The sequence below is a fragment of the Oreochromis aureus genome, linkage group 23 (genome assembly GCF_013358895.1).
Source record: "Oreochromis aureus strain Israel breed Guangdong linkage group 23, ZZ_aureus, whole genome shotgun sequence".
In the NCBI taxonomy this organism is placed as follows: domain Eukaryota; kingdom Metazoa; phylum Chordata; class Actinopteri; order Cichliformes; family Cichlidae; genus Oreochromis; species Oreochromis aureus.
The window spans coordinates 30,745,402-30,767,587 of record NC_052963.1 but is presented as its reverse complement, the minus strand read 5'-3'; the positions used below and the strand labels follow the sequence as shown (position 1 = coordinate 30,767,587).

General features: G+C 38.2%; 1 protein-coding gene across 4 annotated transcripts in view; it reads right to left on the bottom strand.

The window, feature by feature from the left end:
* si:ch211-51h4.2 overlaps window positions 1–22,186 on the bottom strand; it is a 78,537-nt gene that overhangs the window by 52,757 nt on the left and 3,594 nt on the right. For 3 of the 4 annotated variants that reach the window (XR_005610207.1, XM_039606641.1, XM_039606642.1), the window contains exons 2-8: window positions 18,227–18,268; window positions 16,641–16,714; window positions 16,473–16,541; window positions 16,023–16,119; window positions 12,912–13,050; window positions 6,926–6,991; window positions 660–783 (exon numbers count right to left, since the gene is read on the bottom strand). Coding sequence is in view for 3 of the 4 variants with exons in the window: in XM_039606641.1 (XP_039462575.1) it covers window positions 660–783; window positions 6,926–6,991; window positions 12,912–13,050; window positions 16,023–16,119; window positions 16,473–16,541; window positions 16,641–16,714; window positions 18,227–18,268 (611 nt within the window). In the remaining variant the exon portion in view is untranslated. The remainder of the gene's footprint in view (window positions 1–659; window positions 784–6,925; window positions 6,992–12,911; window positions 13,051–16,022; window positions 16,120–16,472; window positions 16,542–16,640; window positions 16,715–18,226; window positions 18,269–22,186) is intronic. The other variant, XM_031726669.2, reaches the window with a different exon arrangement.

Genomic DNA, 22,186 nt, shown 5'->3' with positions numbered 1-22,186 from the left:
GTGTGGGAAAGCATACCTGTACAAAAAGTATGACCCATAATAACACATTATGGAAACGGGTGAACTGCATGCAGTCTGAGATGATGTGTGTCATTTCACCTCATCAAAATTCCAGCAAGCTGCAGTATTTACACTTGTGCTAACAAACCAGAACTACTTCACAGGCATCATTCAACTAGAACACACATCACACAACTCCAACCCCACATCAAATTCTGTTTGATATTTCATGTCTCGCATTTATCATTTATGTTTCCTTTATTTTGTCCATCCCATTCAAATCAATAAAAGCAGGCTGTATAACAGAAACACCTCTCTGCATAATGCAATACAACAGCACAAGCTGCAGCTGCCAAAATGATCTTACTGTTGAAACAACACCTTCTACATCAAATCAGCGCTTTCATGAAGAGAGAAACCATTTTAGATAAGTGAACACCGTCACATAAATATCGAACAGATGGATACTCGGGACATGACACAGCCATCAGACGCCTTTATCATTAGCGACATTCCCAAATATGTTTTTGCTTTACATGAATTCTCCTTTTTCTAATGATAAAAAGCTATTCCCAGTAAAGCCCTGTATCATTATTACAAATGCTTGAAAATTATGCCAAAATGTATCAAAACAGCAAAATGCAGAGAATCACTGTTACCGTGACAATGAGGAGGATTCCTTTCAGGAGGGTGAGCACTGAAGTGATTGGCTGAATAACTGTGTGGGCCAGTAAAATAGCAAGAGTCAGGCTCCAGGTGAAGACTGGGATCACATAGATGTGGCTGTGGAGAGAAAAAAAACCCCAAATAACACACATAATTAAACGCTTCTGTTCATGATTAAGTTTCATAACAGAAATCAGAAGCAAAACTCTTTTTCCAGTTAGTGAATCAGTCTTTCAATGATTTTTTTCTTCATCTTCCCCGTCACTTGCACTCTATGCTATAAAAACCTGCACAATTTGACTGTTGACTAAACACAAGCACTCTGCATTGATAGATAATCAAGATGCAAGTCTAGTACTTCATAAGCTTGGTAAGGAACACCTGTGGTTCGATTAACAGTCATCCTCCAAAACAAACACCTGTTTGCTGCTTATTAACAATGAAAACATCTGGAGTTTTAGCAACTACTGTTGACTGTTGCACAGTTTGAACAGGGAAAACACCTCATGGATATTCACTGTCTCAGGCAAAGTAACCAAACATACAGTAAGTCAACAATTTTGTAATACGTCCAAACAAATTATTGAAGTTCGTGCAATATTATATTTAAAATTGCTCTTAGCTACTTCACTGAAGCAGCCTTTTTCCCCCAGTAGATGCAACTTAATTCTACTATTAGTCCACCACTGCATACACAGAGCACGTAATACATTTTATATTAAGCTTTATGCAGTACTTAAAGTAACTATTTAAGCTCTAGATTAAATATTCAATACAAACTCATCATATTTATAATATAAAATAATTATATGCAAAATGACCATATAATTATTGTATGATTGTTTTTTTTAAATATTATTAATAAAGTGCGTTGCAGCACATAAAGTTGCTATAAAGGACCTAAGACTTATGCAACAGTGCAACAATAAACCTCTTTTGTTCCCAAAACAGGATATCAAATACTGCTATCAGAAGCTGGTTGCCTTTTAGACAAGGACCTTCAGCCTACCTACTAAATGTGTAGAGGATAGTACCTTAGGCAAGTAAGATAAGGTACTAAAGTACCTTCGTGAAGGTGACCTGATGCAAAGATGACTAGTAATACAGACAATCAGAGCAAATGGTTTAAAAGTAGGGATCTTCCAGGCAACTCGATAGCTAACAAGTATAAAAGTACTCAGAAAACAGCAAAAACTGCTCTGCATACCATTTAAAGCCCTGCAGTTTGTTTTTCTTTGTTTTCAGTGAATACATTTTACTAAATGTTGGATTAGTTTTATGCAACAAACTTACTTTGCTAGGCTTTAATCAGCCCCTTCAGAACAACAACAACAACCACCATCTACACTGAAAAGAAACAGCAGTTAACTGTACAATACAGCATTATATTTAACACTGTATCCTATACTGTAGACATAGGTCTGTTTGCATGTTGTGCAATCACAGTTTTCATTTCAATTCAATTCAATTTATTTACCAAGTGCCAAATCTCAACAACAGTCACCCCAAGGAGCTTTACACTGTAAGGTAAAGACCCTACAATAATGGAGAGAAAACCCCAGATGTCAGGCAAGCCTCTTTGGACAAAAGACACACTGTGGAAGGTTTAAATGCAAAGTAGCGTTACAGAGTGAAAAAAAAAAAAAAAAGTGCATCATGGGAAGCCCCCAGCAGCCCAAGCCTATTGCAGCATAACTAAGCAACGGTTCAGGGTCACCTGATCAAGCTCTAAATATATGCTTTGTCTAAAAGCAAACTTTTAAGCCAGTGGCATTTCCTCGGGACAAGCAAGGGTAGCAGTGCTTGCCTTATCAAATCTAAGAATAAGCATAAATTAAAACGTACCAAAGTAAGGCAATCTTTTTCCGACAGAGCTGTCATAAAGCTCAGCCACTCAGACGCCACTGAGACACCAGCAGCTCAGTTATGACCTGCCCTCTGTATGAAAACACAGCTGGCATTAGCAAGTAAACGGCCCTCAGTGATTTAACCTCGCAACAGAGAGTTTGGTCTTGCTAAACCTGGCTAACATGTGTGATGTAGATAAGACGGAGTTTGAAAAAGCTGTTAATAACTCCTTTAAGGCATTAACAAGGAATGCTGTGACAATGATGGAGACAAAAGCAGCTCTGACCATGTCCATAAAACAGGTAAGTGGAGCAGGTGCAGGCTCAGCAGTACTTTCAGACTAACATCTATGAGAATGACTGAATGTCATAAGCTTAACTACCTGTTTTGCCAACAGCCCACCTTCATTTTTCATTCATATTTTAATCCCCTCGGTGGATATTGACAGTTAACCATGTCACACTCTGCACAAGCCTTTTAATTCAGCTGATTTTTTTCTAAATGAATATTTAATATACCAAGACGTATGCCTGCATTTCTAAGCTCATGAACAGTTTTTTCTTCATAGATATGTGGTTCTCACCGGACAGCCAATACAAACGAGCGATTTCTAGAATACGACACTGAACATTAAACAGAAATAAACCATTTAAATACCAACCTTAAACATATGCAGTAGTAATATACATCCATTTAGCACTGCAAGAGAATATTTTTCTGCAGAACAATTATTTTTACTTTCAATATTTTAAGCACAATTTCCCAATAATACAGTTTGTGTGTAGTGAGGTGTTTTCAGAGTCTTTATTGCACAGAGGGGTAATGCCTCCATGAAGCAAAATGAAATAGCCTATCAAGTTTGGTCAGTATGCTTATTATAAAAGTAACTGTGGCTAAATAATTTTCAGCTTCAACTGCAACATGATCAGTTCAGCCTCATTTGTGACAGCAGAGCAACACAGAGGCCTTCGTAGGCCTGCACTAAGAAGCAGGATTTTGGCTCATCCACGTAACTTCAAGGTTAACCCTGGGTTTTCTGTACTACAAAGGTAGTTCACGTCTTATCAGGGTAAATCGCCATGGTAACTTATGCTGTAGCTCTAACCTGCTCCTGAGTAGGTTAAGTTCATGATAACAGATCATGTTATCATGTTGTGTGAAATCCCTACTCCGCAATCAATTCTAAAGAAAACAGCATCACCATTCCTGGAGGATCCCTCGGAGGATTGGGGAGGAGGATGTAAAGTTTTTCAGTTATGTCTGAAACCTTTGTGCTTCCCTGATGAGCATCAGTAATACATGTAGATTCTTAGACACAACTTTATTATTTGATTTTTTTTTTTTTCCAGTTGTGGCTTAAGCTGATTGGATAAATGCTGTCATAGTAAGAGAAAAGTTAGAGATTTGGGGGGGGGGTTGTTTTTTGTTCTTTTTCTTCGTTTCCTGAAATCCTACTTCAGTGTTTGTCCAATCAATCTGAATACTGTAGCTGTAATCTGACTATGATGTTCTCCAGCATTTTTATTTTTGGAATTGATTAAAAGAAAAAAAAATTATATACGTTTTTGTATGATTAAGGCAAAAAAATGTAGGAACCTAAAATGACTTAACAGTCTTTATTACATTCTTCTATATAATAAAGATATATGCAGTAATAAGGTTGTTGTATTTGTCCACAGAGGCTTCCCTAATGTGGTTTTAAACTATCAGCTGTAGCAAATGGATATTTTATATAAAATATTAACACAGTAAAATAAAAAATTTATTTAAAATTAGTTCAATTTGCCAACTGTATGAATTATGAGGAACAAGACTATTAAGATTTAAGTTCAACAGACATAAGGATGAGCTTTTGCTCCTCTTAATTAAACACTTGCAATTTAAACTGCATTTATTGGTTAAACATAGCTCAAAGCCTCTAATGATTCCAACTAGATAGAAAATTAATATTTTCTTTATCTAAAGTGCTAAAAAAATAATCTGGTCATTGGTTTGAGGGTGAGATGCTGATGCGCAATTCCTGCAGAGCTCAGTGAGATTCACTCTCTGGGATTCGTGTCCGCTATCCTACAGCAGTATTGACGAGAGTTTTTACACAGAGATCTGCAGTAACCTATTGATTGGGGAGAGGGAATATGGTAGTTTATCCAAAGGAGGTCTCCTAAGGTGTTTTCACTCCAGTAACCCTGTCTCCCCACAACACATCGCAGAATCCCCCCCGGCACCGAGCGGCCCGATAATGAAGCCCCCAGGTGTGCCGACGAAGCAGTCCAACCATCCCGTAGAGTGTGAGTAATATTATTTGGGTTAAGTATTTACTGGGGCATGACAAAATAAATTAGCTCCGTTAACTGATAAAGGTAATTATAGGCTTGGGAAAGGAAAGGAGAGGGAGGCGTGAGGTCGAGACAACGATTACTTGAAGAGCTGGTTGGAGTTGCTGCAACGATTTTTGCTGCTTCAAGTTTAGTTTACACAAAGTTGCTTTATTTAATTCTCCACATTATCTGACAGTTCTAACAAGTAGTACATTAAGCTGAATTACTAATAATCATTTTTTTAATAAGGCTAACCTCTGACGCTGCCAAAGTGGATTTTAAACTCCTCCAGAGCTTCCCCACCTAATGTCACATCTTACCGTGTGTTGGGAGAAAAAAAAGACATACTAGTTTAAAAAGATGTTTACAGTCTGCTTTACTCCAGTGACCGTGAGGACTTCACTGAAGTGGCACGTGCAGCGAGCCTCTAACTCAGACTAAAATGTCTACAGCAAGGCAGCAAAAAATACAGGGTATGTAAACACAACTCTGGGGTTACAGTGTTGCATTCCTGTTTGTTTCAGTAGGTCCACTGAAAACAAAGACTTAAGAAAAGATGGTCTAAAGCAATCTTAATAACATTACAGTAATTTACAATGTGATTCCTAAGTGGGTGTGGTTGAATGCTTTATGGACACTGTTCACCTGGCTGGCTGTGTTGTACTTATTTGGTTATGGATGGATATTAGGACTTAAAAGTATGAATTACTATTAGACTGCTACATTATTACAGATATTTCACCCCCATAGGTAAAGCTTTGAAACCAGGATGCAACATCTGAGATTTTCCTGATAAAACAGAATGCTGATCTGAACCCCCAAATTAAGACGTCTTAAGCTGCATACATACTGAAGGAGATTTGCTCAAATGTCACAACCACAGATCATAGAAAGTGAATGATATGTGGTGGCTTTAAGTGACTTTGGGCGAAATAACTGCTGGCAAAGTGGGCAGGACCCGCAATCAACTTTCACATGATAGAGTGAAGAATAGATCAAGATTTCAAAAGAAAGCTGCAGGAAGAAAAATCTATGTGTATCAGAAAGATGCATTTTTCCAGCATTTATCATGCTACTGCAGCATGAAAGCGGCACGTAAATATGCATAAATTTCGAACTTGGCAAGACTAAAAAGTCCAGAATAGCTCGTAATGATCAAGGTGAAATTATGTCAACTTCAAGAGAGACACCTAAACCTGACATATTTAGAAAAACTGAAACATGTTATCCATTTAGTTTTCACTGGGAAAAATTACTTTAAGACTATATTGAATAATCTAAAACAGAAATAAATCCTTAATGTCTGATAATGGGATGTTTTCCCTCTCATCTCTGCAGTGTGTGCAGCCTCTACGTGTTTGTTTGCTTTGATTAAAAGCAATGCTGTAACTTCATGCAATCCTTTCAGGGCCTCCCTCTCCAGTGGTCAGCTCTCAGGGTTGCATCAGTGTTTTTTTTTCCCCTTTTAAATCAATACCAAATAAAAATATTTTTGTGTGAACTCATGTCACCCTAACAACACGACCCTGAAGTGACAATTCGCTTTCAATTTTGTGCTAACTGAGAAGGGGGAATGGGGAGTCAGAGTGATGTGGAAAATTTCTGGCAGCTCTGCATGGCGTTTGGCTTTCTTTGCACATTATTTATTCTTTCAGTGACATTTTTCCCTGCTGTTAATTGTGTCTGAATGGCATTCTCTCTGAGCTGGAACCCCTTAAAGAATTTAAGTAATTTATATGTAGAAGGAACCCAAGCTTAGAATTAAAGCAACTCATATGTCAGGCTAAGCCATCTTGATCCCCTCCCCATACTGCATGTATACTATGTAGAGGATAGCATACAGGCCCATTACGCTAAATCGGAAATCCTAGCACCCCAGATAATGCAAGCAAAAACTGACAGAGACAGCCACACAAAAGCTAATTAACAGATGTTGAAAGCCGAGACTAAAAAGATATGATGAAAGGATTCCCATCCATTGTGCATGGTTTGAAACTGGATTTAGGTTTGATTAAAGAGAAGTGTAACGTGAAATTAATCACAATAACCTAAAAAGCTACAGTTTAACCAAGTAGCATGATTGTAAGACTTACCTGATATTAAGAAGTGCAGCGTAGGCCTCACTGCCAGCTAAGACATAACTAATTCCAATTGAAATGCTGGAGAAAGACAGTAATAGAAAAAAGACAGAAAAGGGGAAAAACAGAGATACAGGCAGAGGAAAGCAGGGAAGGAAAAGGAGAGAAAGAGAGGCTCTTAGGTATTAAGTAGTGATCAGTCATCCTCTACAGTCTTAGTGACAAGCACTCCTCCGTTGTATTAAACATTAGGTTGTTACTGCATCATAGCGCCCGAGGCAATGAAGAGATTTAATTTTACAATAGTTTCTTGTTTTCCATGCAGTGCCTTGATCCTCCACAACTTTTCGATTTTATATTTTCTCCAAACAAAAAAGGTGCCTTCGGGGGCTACTTAAAGCGAATGTTTTGGTTGTATATTTTACATGTACTTTGAACATCACACACCCACATCAAGCCAGAAATCTGCTTGCAAAATGCTGTACCTTCACGAAGAAGCCGGATGTTGCTGAACATTAGAAGTGAGCGTCTTTACAGTACGTTTCAATCCCACGTGAATGACAAGACAGGTTTTTGGAGCTCAACATCTGTTCCATTCCTTATAAGTCTAAGCTCCTGTAATCTCTCAACAGTTGGTTGTTGAGACTGCAAATCCATTAGTGGTTTCTCCAGACAGCTAAATGTTATTTTGGAGCGCGGTGTTACACCCACTCTTTCATATCTCCCCGCTTTCAAATCTTGAAAGGAAATGCCAACAAATTTAGGAAGTTTTATGCAGTCTAGTCCTCTCATCTGCAGCAGTTTAAACCATATTTTTGAACATTAAAAAAAAAAAAACTTGCCAGAGTTGGAAAGCAAAGAACAGAGAAGCAGTGATGTCAATGTTGCAGCGAGAGTTCAAAGTCAAGATATAACGTGTGGACTTAAAAACGGAAAATACAAAGAAAGACAACGTTTACTTCTATCTTTCTGAACACGTGAACATTTCTGCTAACCTGTGGTGCCACAGTAATACAGTTGGATACAAATGAAAACTTTTCCACACAACATAAGTCAAAAACAAATGAAATCACACAACTTGTGCAGCACAAATGTCCTCATCAACCTCTAGTATGAGGTTAGACCAAAAAGTTTCCCCCTTAAGAAGGAAAATATTTGCTCAATTTAAATTTGGCCAACTTCTCCCCTTCAAATCCTCTGATCCTCTACCTCTGGACAACACGCAGCCTTATAAAAGACTCTGGGATAAAGTTGGGATTCCTTAGATCCAATCACTTGCAAATGCACATGTGAAATACAGACTAGATCTTGTAAACTGTGTCCAAAACAGGGGGGCCTTCATTTGGGGTAGATGGTAACATTTGTGCTCTTTACTGGGAGAACACTGGTTTCTAAACTCATGTCCACACAAACTCTTACACAAGCTATGAACAGTCATAGAAATTATGATGCAACCAGGTCTGAACTAGTACAGGAACAATTGTTCAGGAGATGCACATGAATAGTATAAAATGTATTTCTCTAATACATTTCTCATTTGCACATTCCTGTTACCAGTCATATCTTTTATCACATCCAAAACACAATGATCTGATTAAGGCCTGGTGCCTGAGCAGGAGGGTAAAGGATTTCTGAGACACCATCACTAGCCTGGGTTGTAAACATACAGCAGGTTGAGTCCATGGAGTCATACTGTTGATGCCAAATATAGAGGCTAGCATATGAACATGTCAACCCAGTTTTGATGTGAGCAATGTAGCCTCATATTAGGCCTATAAAACATAGTTTTTTCTTTAAAAAAAAAAAAAATACAATATTTCCTTATTCATTTACATCAGTATTCTTTTATTGTCCCTCAAGCTTTCTTTAAGTTAAAAGACATGATAATATAATGTTAAAAATCGGACATATGGCTACAATGAATAAAGGTTATTGCTCTGTTAACTTTTTCAATCTTCCAGACAAAAACCGATATCTACTAAACTGAAAATGTTGGTCACTCCTCCTTTTTTGATGTTTGTTTGCAAAATAAACAATGAAAATGCTAAAGATCCACAAAAAGCCCCAATCAATCTGATATTGTCACAAGTAAAAGTCCTGTTTCTGTAAATAGAGTCTGGTGGACTGTAATCATTTCACTTCCTTGATGGAAAGCGCAGTCCAACAGCAGACAATGAGATGAAAATGTTTCAGGTATAGTATATACTCAAACTGATACAGATTTCTTTAGGTTGCCAATATCTATTTGGCTGCTGACAGCGTTCACAGCAGTACATGTGTTTAGTTTCTATGCTAGTCGTGCACCTGTCTGCTTGGGGGTGTTTCTTAGTTCTGTCTACTGCAAGTAAAACACAGACTGTAGACAGTAACATTGCACAAGCTACTTAAAGTGAAATATACCCAGCTACAGTATGTGAACATTCAATAAAAAGGTTATAGGAAATATGTGAAATGTTTTACTAAGGTTCCTGAAAAACTCCAGAGGCATTATCTTAGTTATTTTTAAGTACTTTTTGACATCTCATGTGTTGTTTTCATTGGAAAAAAAAAAAAAAAAAAAAGGATGTCTGTATTTGTCTATCACCTTCCACTACCTCAAATCTCTTTTTTTGTTTTGATTGACAGGGGTCTATCTGCTTCAGTGTGCTGTGCAGTGTGAGATGCTTACACTTGGCTGTAAGGTGTGCTTATCTGAGTGACCCTTCTGTCAGAGCCAACCGACCTGGCTGTTCTCCTCTACCATACAGTGATTCTCTCCACAGAACATCAGCGAGATCAGTTTTCCTCCAGTGTTTGTCATGAACTCCAGCTCCTTTATGTACGTCGGCCACACGATTGGCTGTTTGTATAATGTTTCTAATAACATTTTAATAAAAGGTCTGGCCTTTGGTAAAGCATTTAAAAATGACAAAGATTCTGCAGACTGTGTACTTCCCCTTAAACTCACAAAAATGTAATGGAGTTTTGGTAGAGGTTCAGTAAGGCGGGTATTTCACACATTTTATCTTTACTACTTGGCTATATAATCCACTCATTAGTCTGCATGTGTGGATGTGTACAGATCTCTGGGGAAGACAAGAGAGAAGTTTTAGACTTTCATCCTTAAATTCCAGTTTTATAAAGTCAAAAAAAGTACATGGGTACATGAAATTAATAAAGCGCAAACACATTTCATCAAGCAATTTGTGTTGGATTAGTTATATGTACTCTGTGTGCATAAGGTGCCCTGCATGGCTGTGCCAAAACGCACATTTTACAGCAGCTCTACCGTGTAGGGCAGTACATAAAGAGCGAGGGGCGCCAAGGGTAAAAGATGCAGGTCGTGTTTTGTGTTTTGTGTGTTGTGTGTGTGTTAGCGGGGCTGAGCCTCTGCATTGATCGACCACTAAGCCTCCTTGAACACAATGAGGGAACTATCGATTGTCCAGGTGTTTCAGAGCTGTTCACACACTGATAACAAGACCTTCCACTGACGATGTTAAAAGCCCTGTGCCCCTCCTCGGTGCCCATAAGGACACACACATGGACACACAAATCTGTCAGTGGTGCAAACAAATAATTCAAACCTAAACTGATTAACAGCACACTGGTGTATTTCTGTTAAGAATAATAAAAAAACAAAAACAATGCAGGATACAACAGGATGGACAAGTCAAACTACCTACTGGCAACATTTGGTCATTACTTTAATTGAAGACACTTATTTGGGGGTGATGCATCAGTGTTTTTCCTCAAATTAAAAATAAATAAATATTAGCAAAAAGAATGACTTTTCTAGACCATTACTTCCACAGACTGACCCAGACAGATCATTAGTTTTGAGCCAGAGGAGAAATTGATAAGGAACAGAAAAAGAATCCAGTTCTCCATTAGGGAAATCAAACATTACATTCCCATTATTTTTGCAGGAAATATAGTGCATGTGTTTTTCTACAATATGCTTATAATTAAAATTAATGGTCAGTATTTTTGCGTCAGCTGTGATTGTGCTTTGCTTTCATGCTTAATCAGGAGATTTCAACCTCAGCCAGCCACAGCAGCTTCCCTGTTTAAGCATTTCAATGCAGAGTTTCATTTACCAGCTGTCAAATTTAAATTAAGGACAGACAACAGTAACTGAAAACAGGTTACTTTAAAAAGTTGGTGGACTGCAGATGGTGCAGCAGTGATCATATTTTATCACTATTTGGCTCAGGCTTGTAACTCAATATTTCAAGACTGTGCAGCAGAAGCCAGTGATATAAAGTCTGAACCTCAAGGACAGTTTTTACACAAGTCTGCTGTGCTCGCTCAGTTAAGAGTAGTTGTGCTGGTGCAGGACACTGAAAATGAAATTACTCGACAGGTTTAAAATATCGCTGTGTAACAACGCCTGAAGGGGGAAAAAACCAAAAAACAATGGTCAAATATGATATTAGGATTTATTCTAATGTGAATTTTAAAGGGACAGGCGTGAAAAACAAAAACAAGTTATGAAGCCTGTTCTAGGAAACTCAGCGTCGTGTCACTAAACTGAAAGAGTAACTATAAAAAAAAAAAACCAAAAAAAAAAAAACCACAACCTTGAAAACATTCATGAACCCAGCAACTTGGGCGACTACAAAAAAAAAAAATCCATAAGGCACCTTTACAGAACACTCTTACTAGACTTGTAAAGTAACCTACTGCATGTGTGGGGCTGTGATAATGTTTATAATTCACAGGAAAAACAATTGTGTAGTTTCTCCTTCTTTGGACCCATCTCAACACAACACTTTGGGTTTTTCCACTGAGTTAGATCTTAAATAAATGTCTACAAACTACAGCAGGCTGTGTAACGCTACTCCACCACCCCAACTGCTTCATTTCTTATGTCATTTCCTACAAATGGGTAGTTCAGAGATAAGTACACACACCTCGAGTAAAAAACAGAAAATGGAAGGCTTCCTTACATTTGTAGAAAAATGCACCTCCCCCTGCACTTTGTGCAGCATCTTTCACTCATTACAGGTAAGAGTCTGTGAGTCAACAATATAAGGATCTGGTGATATACCCAATTTTTACAGAAGTATTATATAATACATCTGCCATTTCCAGGAATTTTTAGAAATGAGTTACATTTTTAAGAACTTACTTTCATAATTGTGACATGTACACATTAGGGGACAGCAATGACTGGGTGCTTTTTACCTGAGGGCAGCATATTTGGTTATGTTCAAGTTTTTCTTAATCTAATAAATAACTTATTTACAAAGTAACTTATTTCAGAAGCTTGTTTGGCAGCATCAAGTTTTCACGGGAAAATCTGAACAAGCTGTGCACTCTTGCTATGTGTAGTTTATCCCAGATGCTGACAGGCACTCTAAGCACTGCCATACTCCATGGTCAGTTTCTCAGTGAATGAGAAGAATCCGAACTACTAGTAACTTTAGCCTCCTCTACAGATTCAAACCAACTTGAATAAAAGTTCCCATGGCTTCAGACTTCTGCCATTCCACATATACTGAGGTCATTATCTCCCAAGAGACATTTAGTGCTTTGGAAGTGGTTTTATACTCTCACCCTGACCTGTGCTGTCTCAAGAGAGTTCCAAGCCATGGCTTGAGGTAGGCTTGGGTAGCATGGCGGACCTAGCCTGGTGACCCTTACTGAATACATGCCCTTGCTGGAACCCCTCACCAATTGTTCCAGAGATTGTAATGGTGCCACTATACTATTCAGCTTCTTAAAATCAGAAGGAGCATAAGAAAATAGAGAAACACCACAGGCTGAAGAAACAGCTGGAGCAGTCTAAGAGTGATCAGCCCTTCAAAAAGGAAAAAAAAGGAAACTAAAACAAAAAATGCTTACAGCGCATTAACAAAGGTTGAACTTATTGTCCATCACACGTAGAGCGGAGTGCTGCAAAACACCACATTCAACCACATTCCTCCCACACTCAGTGGTACTTAATGTGTGACTGTGTGACTGGTAAATGATGCAACTTTAAGAACCTGCAAAGATCATTGCCATGGTAACTTACAATTGGAAGAGGAGAATGCAGTTAAAAGCATGGCTCATGGGGCGGGAGAGGAAGATTCGCCCAAGCAGATGAAGGTTCGGCTGCAGACTGCCGGCTTGGTCATGCAGAGCTGCTGCATCCGGCTGTAGTAAACCTGTATCTAAAAGACACAGACAAATGCAGGAGGCAATCAATTCACTGAACCTCAAACTGCTACAGTAAAAAAAAAAAAAAAAAAAAAAAAAAAGCTGCCAAATGTTCAGCTTAGCACATCATTTCCAAAGAAAGTAGACTTGTGGCCCTTTTATCACAGGTTATAACCTCAATGTAGACATGAATGATAGTTTCCCCTCTCAGATTTTCATTTTTCATGTTATTTGCACTTTTTCAAGCCTCCTGAAGGTGAACAGCACTAAAGAAAATATCCAGCAATTTTAAACATAAAAATAATACATCCATCCATCAGTTTTCTTATCCAATTCAGTCACAACTAAGCTAGAGCCTATTCCAGCTGTCATAGGGCGGACAGGAGAATACACCCTAGATAGGTTACCAATGTATCACAGGGTTAACACAGGGACAGACTCACATTCACACCTACAATCACCAATTAATCTAACAAGCGTGTCTTTGGCCTCTGAGACGAAGCAGGAGTACCCAGACAAAACCCACACACAACACAAGAGAGTTTAAGGTCACGAACCCCCAAAGAATCTTTTCATAGTTTTCATGATAACCCTCAAGAGACAGAAAATGAGTGAAGACAACATCTCAAAAGAAGGGTGAACATGTTTAAAAAGTTCTTTGGTGGCTTCACAGTCCTTACTACAGCCCATCACTTTTTTAATATTCCGTTTCAACTACCAATTATGCTATGCATTGTTCTTTTGAAGCTTATTTCAGCTTCCTTAAAGTGCTGACTTGAACAATGCTGCAGCTATTGCCACAGATTCTGCTCTTCAAGTAACCCACAGTCTTTGTTGCTGCTGTTCTGGGTTTGAACTCCCATGCATGCTGCAAGGACAGATGATAATAACTTTGATGAAAGTGGACCTGGCAGAGAGTACATTATTAAATGTGACAGTCAAAACCAGCATGTTAAATTAATGGCAAACATGCCTGTTAAATTAATAGCAATGCAGAAGTCCATTAAGTAAGAGTAGGGCACTGAAACACAAACACAACAGCATCACTATACAAACAAAAAAACCCCCAAAAAACATTCCAATCCAGAACCAAGCAACTGCATAGCATTAACATGCAGCTTTCATGGTGAAAAGTCTTTTTGTCTGATTTGATAATGACGGCTGGTTTATACTGGGACACATCAAATTTTAAAAACAAATTTCCCTTGACTGTTTTTTTTTTAGCTTGTTAACCGTTTTACTGATGCATAAATGTATAAGGTGCATTTCAATGCTGTAGCTGGCCAAGACAAGGCTAACATCTATTTGCAGGTTAACAACAATCTATATACACATATAGAACACATTATGTAAATATGTCCAACACGCCACTTTTTTCTGTTTTTTATTTGCGAATAATCCATAAACTGCAGAAGGCATAATTCAGAGATACAATAGATCTTTCAGTTACTGAGAGACACATCCTGAGTATGTACTTGAGCTTTTTCTAACCAGTTTAGTCACGGTTTATGTATTGACATTTCCTTTTCATCTCCACCATTTAGGTATACTGAAGGGTTTATCTATGACTCTACTGATGCAATACTTGGAGAGGTCAGTCATACATACAGTATAAGTCAAGGTAAAGCTAGATACTAAAGATATTATTCAGATGATATATGTGAATGTAGGAATGCTTGTGATATCTACAGCTCCTCTCAGAGTATTCGAAGCATCACTGGAGAGGAATGCGATTAATTGCAAGAGATCTTTAGTAAACAAACCCAAGCAATGAATGCAGAGAATTTATGAGAAATGTGTGTTTTTTTCTATATGTGTATGTGTAAACATGCAGCACAACCATCAATTTAGAAATGCAAAAAGAAAGCTTTGAAAAGCAACCTTGAATATGCCAAAAAATAATTATAGTTCAAAGAATTTAGCAGCAGGTTCTCACTAATGTATAGTGACACCGTAAGCATCATTTTATGATGTGCAGGGTAGTATGTTACTGAATTTGGGAGTATAAAACCAAAGTAAGTCAAAACTTGGGGCTAGACAGAGCAGGGAGAGGTATTTTGAAAAAGACCACGATTTAAGTTAAAACACACTTTTCACATCTAAAAAGGCAAATTTCTCCCATCTCTAGCAAGTGTCTTCTTATTTTCCATTACCACAGCCTCACAAAGCCAAGGTCAAGGCTTTAACTTGTTTTTAGACATTTTTAAAAGAGTAGACATTAATCAATATTTCTGTGCACAATATCACACAAATACATTGTTGAGCCATTTGCAAATTAGTAAATAAGCAGTGGTCTTGAATTAACAGGCAAGCATTTAGCAGAAGGTGAGTACTGTATGCACCAATGCTGATCAGTTTCAGTATCAAACAACTGAAGTGCAGATCAGAAAACTTCCTATGGATAAATCAGTAACTCCCTCCCACATGAGCCACTCAGAAACAGAATGTTTTTTCTTTTTGCACAACAACTTGAGCGCAGCTATTAAAGCCTGCAAAATGTGACCTTCATATTATGAAAACTGTTCTAGTTACAGGCCCTCAAAGTACATAGCAGTGGGTTGAAATTTGGCACTTTTTAAGTAGACTTCTTTTTTTGAGTACAAAATCTTGAGTACAAAAGATACACATGAAATTTTCAAAGTTGAAAAACACATTTAGACTCTAAACTCTGCAGAAAAATCAATTTTACACCCACTCCAAATGTTACAATCTACAGCTAAAAGCTCTCATTTCCCCCCAGAACATTTTTTTCTATAACTAAGTTTGAGCATAAATGTCATGGGATATTTCAAAGTTTTAATAGAAAAATATATTAAAAAAATATACACATATACACAAAAATATATACACACACAAACTTGGTTATAGTATATGAAATGTCTCATTTTTAGCTACATTTTGAAGTAAGGATCGTGTTCCAGGTTTGATTCCTTCAGCAATAAAATTATTGTTTAAAGAATTAAATTTTGTATAACAGGCTTCTCACCTGCTTCTGCATTTTCACTGTCATCATCTTCTTCCTCAGTATGAACTGGATCCTCCACACCCACCTGATCCATGACTATACACTCTGCAACACCTGTCTATGATTACCACAGAAAGTAGAGTCATTTAGCTTTCCACTTGACCAAAATGAAACCAGAAAATTATGAATAAGTAAGTTAAGCTTTAATACACTTCTTTGTTTGACATGCAGGGAAAGTATCAGGGTAAAGATTTGTGTTTAAAAAAAGTTCTAAATCCGTGCTCTGTATCATGTTTCTGTATCAAGTTTTCATTCCCTTAATCCCTAATCCTTCCTAAAGGCTCCAGCTATATTTCATGTCTTTGATTATTATTAGTGCAGAATGAAGCTTCTAGCTTCTTGCCAGTTAAGTACTTTTGGACAGCAAAACATAAAATATAGGCACTACACAGGTTTAATTCAGTTACTGACCTTTAAGGATTCCAGCTGCATCACCTGACATTTCTGAAGAAGCTCCACAAACAGGTAGATTAGCAAGGCCTGCATGGGAAAGAATACGGGAAATACATGTAGGTTTTGTGGTTGAAATGGCTGTGGTCGCTTCATGAACTATAAAATCAGAGGTTGTGTATTACTTACCTGGACAAAGAATCCAACAATAAAGGAGAACAGGAAAGGCACCAGTCCAGCATGGGCTATCGTTACTGGAAGACCTGCAAATGAAAATGATGTGGAACTATTTCTGAATTTCATTCCCATCTAAGTTTACCAGAAGATATGTGCTAGACAATGTCTGACTCTTTGTCAGCATATCCACCTGCCTGTCTATCACCATCTCGGCTCGTTTTTCGCTCTCTCAGACACTCCTCTGTACTCTGGCTCAAACTTCCCATAAAATTTAATGGATGGTGCTGATTTCAATATGAGATTTAAGTGACTGAACAAGTATTAACTTGGAAGGGCTCCACCTTTGTGGAACTACATGAAGACCCTGCTGAAAACAAAGTACTTAAATGTAATGTTCCATGTAATTTCCACCTCTACAAAAATCTCTCTGGTGTTAACTACACTTCATAAACCACACTTAAATTTGCACAGCCAATGACAGCCAGGAGATGGACAGCGCTTTAATTATGCTTCAAGTGAAGTTATATTAGAAAAGTACATCCAGTAGAAAGAAAAAATACAGCTCCCTAAAGTTTCGACCGCTGTGTTAACCAAGTCACAATACTCCAGTGCAGTAAACTTTTAATAAATACGTCTGTGAAGAGTCGGGTTTATTTTGAGATTGTGTGGGAAGGATCTTGTTTCTACTATTCAGTAAATTCTCAGAGCAGTTTGTAGTGTTGCTCATCTCATACTGAAATGTACGATATTCCTTCTTTTGTGTCATTCAGAACTCTGGTTGTTTTAAACGCTGCCTCTAAATTTGTTGTCTTGTTTTTCCAATAGTTTTTTTTTGCTCTACACCAAATTACCTCCAGCCAGTCTTAACATTAAGTATTAAGTCACTTGACTTACTGTTCTGACTCATCATCCAATTCCAAGTGGCCTCAAGAAATGTGTATTCTGAATCCCTGCAGATGTTTTTTTTTTTTGCACAAGGATTCAGCACATGTCAAACAGCAGCAGCAAGGAAGGATAGCATGGGAACAACTATGTACGTAAAAGTATGTAAAATTTTGCTTTTGAGGTGTTCATCGGCCCTGATAAGAGTTCACTTGAACGTTTACTTTGTCATTCATAGCATTATTCTCACTCCGACTAGTGATTTAAGTTTCAGTGTTTTGTTCCATGAAAATCTCCCACTGAGATTGGCTGTACATGTGTTCCATAAGCAGAAATGAGTGCATCTCACAAGATGTCAACTCATTAACCTACTCTTAGTGCATCAAAGCAAGTGTTAATTCATCTAAAAACAAATATGGTCAAGTGCTGAGCGACCATAATAAACCCAAGGCTAATGACTCAGAAAAACCAGCAAACAAACAGAGAAGAACAGGCTTTGTCCAACTGTTTTTAGTACAGAAACAAACAAGTGCACACACAGAAAAAACAAAACCATAATAGCTTAAGTGCTATTGCTGCTGCGGACTATACACCCCAGCCCAAGATGTTAACCTCCAGGCCAGACTGACATGTGTTTGCTTATCAGATGTTTTAATTGATGGGGTAAAAACTTTGTGATTCATGCACCTCAACAAAAAAAAGCTGCGTATACTTACCTAAGATTCCAGTTCCGAGTATTGTTGCAATGGTCAAAAAGTCTGGGAAGACATAAAGTGATTATTATTATGATTATTTCTTGTTCTACTTGTAGGAACAATAATGTTTGACTAGAACATACAAAATAACACCGAGGTTCACAGAAAGAAAAAATTAAATATATTGCAAATACCAACTGAGTTGAGTGAAACAAATCAGGAGGAATGTCTGCAACAGCCTTAAGCTGAGAACGCATGGTCAAAGGTGGCCTCTTCCTGCTCAGGCCACACCCTCCAGGGTAGCATTACTTGCCGCAGCTTCAGTTCATAAACAGCCCACAACAGCCTTTGCACTGTTTGGTGGATGTCTTCAAAGTGCAACTCAAACAACACACATTTGGTACATAAACTATGCCATCTTACAAAAAGTAGTGCATGCAACGATCAGCTGCTATAGGGCCAATACTAAATATAACAGTGTTCAACACACACCATCAAACTGAATGCAGCCAGGACCTTCTTTACTTTCATTCATTAGATTGGGGGTGGGGGAACTCCAGGCCTCAAGGGCCGGCATCCTGCAGGATTTAGATGTGTCCTTGATCCAACACAGCTGATTTAAATGGCTTCAAGTTCTCCAGAGGCCTGTTAATGAACCAATCATTTGATTCAGGTGTGTTGATGCAGGGTGATACCTAAAACCTGCAGGACACCGGCCCTCAAGGCCAGGAGTTCCCCACCCCTGCAGTAGATGGAGCTGACTCAAACACTAAAGGTTATACAAGAGACAGCAAAACCATATGATATTTTTTTGTTTTGACATGACAGCTTCAGACCAAAGAAGTAGGGGTTCTACTTATATATCCCCAAAACTTACATTACAAAGTCTTCAATATTTGTTGAGCACCTCTCAATTAACAGTCTGAAGATATACATACATACATACATACATACATACGTATATACATATATACACATATAGTGCCTTCCCACTCTACAGCTATTTTTAAGGGTAAATTAAATTGACAAATCACACTGACTAACATTATCATTTTCTAGGTAAAGCATACAGATACTGAACAGAAAAGCAGGCACGCATTGAGTGTATGGTCTAGCATAAAAGACAAAGAAATAAACCAGGCAGCACAAACTCAAATAACTTCAGCACCCTTCCTGATATCTCAGCAGAGCTTTCACTGTAACTCCACTGTGCAATCGGCCTTTGCAGTGTAATCACAGCTGTGGAAGGAACTACATTTTTCAGAGCTGCACACATCATCTCTGAGCTCACTCGGCCTCACATAAACAACTCGTTCTATGTAACCGCTATCACTCTGAGATTTAAATTCAGCATTACAGTGAATAACCCCAAACGATCCTTCACACTGCCTCCATCAAGCAGCAGATATCACAGATATCAACGTACACTAAAATGTTAAACAGCTAAATGAAGCTGTTAGCATTTTCCATAATTATAATGTACCACTAACTCAAATGAATGGTCCTGGTCAGTGTTATGGAGTTTGCAATTTTTATGTTTGGGAAGCATAGTTTTTGCTTATTGAGAATAATATTAGTATTAGCAATTAATACTGATGCACTTTCATGTTGGTATCTCTGCACAAACCGCAACATGGATGAGGACATGCACACCTTTGCACTCTTTGAAATTAATGTGCACACAAGAAGCCGCAACATCACATGAAAAGAGAGAACAGAAAGAGGTTAACTCTGCTGGCCTGATGAGGAGGGAGAACAAGTGAAAATAACAATAAAGGACCATGACATGTCATGCCTTTATGCAGTGTAAGCTCTCCATCTGATCCACTTTTAGTCACTACCCACTGTAGTCAACCAACCTCTCCTGTGGGTATAGTCTACATTTTGTCTCATCATGCTAAAAGTGGGGGAAAAAAACTCCTGGGTACTTCTTTTTCACTAGCCACAACAATAGTTTTGTGTTGGGACCACATAGTATGTATTCTGGTGGGTGGGTAATGCTACGTTTACTAGAGCAGGGGGGCGTTCAAACCTGACTACAGAGAAAATCACTCAGCCATACGATTTGTCACACATCACCACCATGAGGAAATGAGACTCTCTCAGATTCATTCTTCACTGCATAACAGTTAGTCCAAACTAAGGTCTGACCAATATTGGGACTGTGGAAAGAACTCAAGCAGTGGAACAGTGTCAGTAGAACCAGTGCACTCCATACACCACACGGTAGCAGGATTTATTTAGCATATGGCCACACCCACCTAATATTACACTGTATATCTAACAAACACTGTATTTAAAAGAGAGAAAAAAGCTGCAGGCCACTATGTCGACATGTGAATTTTAATAATTATGTGAACAATCCCCTTTTTTGACTCTGTACACAACCAGCTGATTTTAAATCAAACAACAAACATGTGATTGAAATGCACCATCTCAGCTTTAACTCATAGGGTTTAACAAAAGTGCTGCATTCACTTTTTCAAAATCACAGCCATTTGTATACATAATTCTCCATTTTTAAAGACTCAAGCAACTGGACAATTGACTCAGGTGAGGCCTTCACCTCTGGAATACATCGAGCACATAAAAGATCTGGATTTGATTACTTGTTGCCACATCAACAATACAGACACTCTTAAAAAACAGAAATCCAATGGCCAGCTTAGCAACACCAAAAGGCCTGAAAGACCAAGGAAGAAAATTGAAGTTGATGATGGCATAATTTATTCTTTGGTAAAAAACAACAACAAACAAATAAATAAACCTTCACAGCATCTAGCGAAGTCAAGAGCATTCTCAAGGAGGTAAACGTGTCAATGTCAAAGTCTACAATCAAGACGCGTTCTCATGAATATAAATGCAGAGGTTTTACAGCACTGTGATTACACTCAAGAACCGAACGGCCACATTAAACTTTGTCAGAAACCATCTAAAGAAATTCTTTGAATAGCTGCAACCAAAGTTAACTTTCACCAGAGTGATGGGAGGAGAAATGCATTGAGAAGGAGAAGAACAGCTCCTGATCAAAAACACACCACATTATCTGAAGGTGGAGATGGACATGGCCATGCATGGCTGCCAGTGGATCCAGTGGAACAAGATCACTAGTGTTTATTGATAATGTGACTGCTGACATAGAAATCAAGACTAATTGTGATGTGGACAAGGCCATACTCTCTGCTCAGATTCAGCCAAATGCAGAACTCATCAGACAGTTTCACAGTACAAGGTGTACGAAGGCATCATTTATGGACCTAACCGTAACCCTAACCCAGTTTAGTTTTAGTAGCTCAAACTATACTTTAAAAACAACATCTGAAGCCTTACCATCACATAAAAGCTTTTACATTTGCGCTACATATTACCAGAGAGTAGTCAGAAAGCTATGAAACCTTTTTGGGTAATTACAATAAACACCATCAACCAGCCTCGCCAACCACAGGCTGATGGTTGTATTGACGAGACAGGTCACTTTTCTGTCGAATTCGGATCCATCACTTGGACTCTAAGGACCTCCCATCATCACTAGAAATAGGCTGTCATTTTCAATCAGCCTGGTCGTTTTTTACGATTCTCTTATCAGTCCTCTTCTGTACTCTTTCAATGCCGTCCAAAGATGAGTGAGGCACATATGGTGACGGTAATCAGACATGTCGTGAAAATCTTTCATATTGTCTGCGTTCTCACAGCTGGGCAGGCATGTAATATAACAACTCAATAACTCATTTTAGACAGATATAGACTGTAACAGCAGGAGAGGAACATGGAACTTGGACAAAGTGACCTTATTATTCATAAATAGCATTTTGATTTGGATGCTTCATTTTTGATTGACCCCTGTCTTTATTCATGCAAACAGTTTGACACTTCTTACTCACAAAATACAAACAGACAACTTTCTTTTTATAGCAAGTGCATGGAAGAAACTTTGCCACAGTGACATTGGCAAAAAGAGAAAGCTTAGAGAAAAGTACAGCG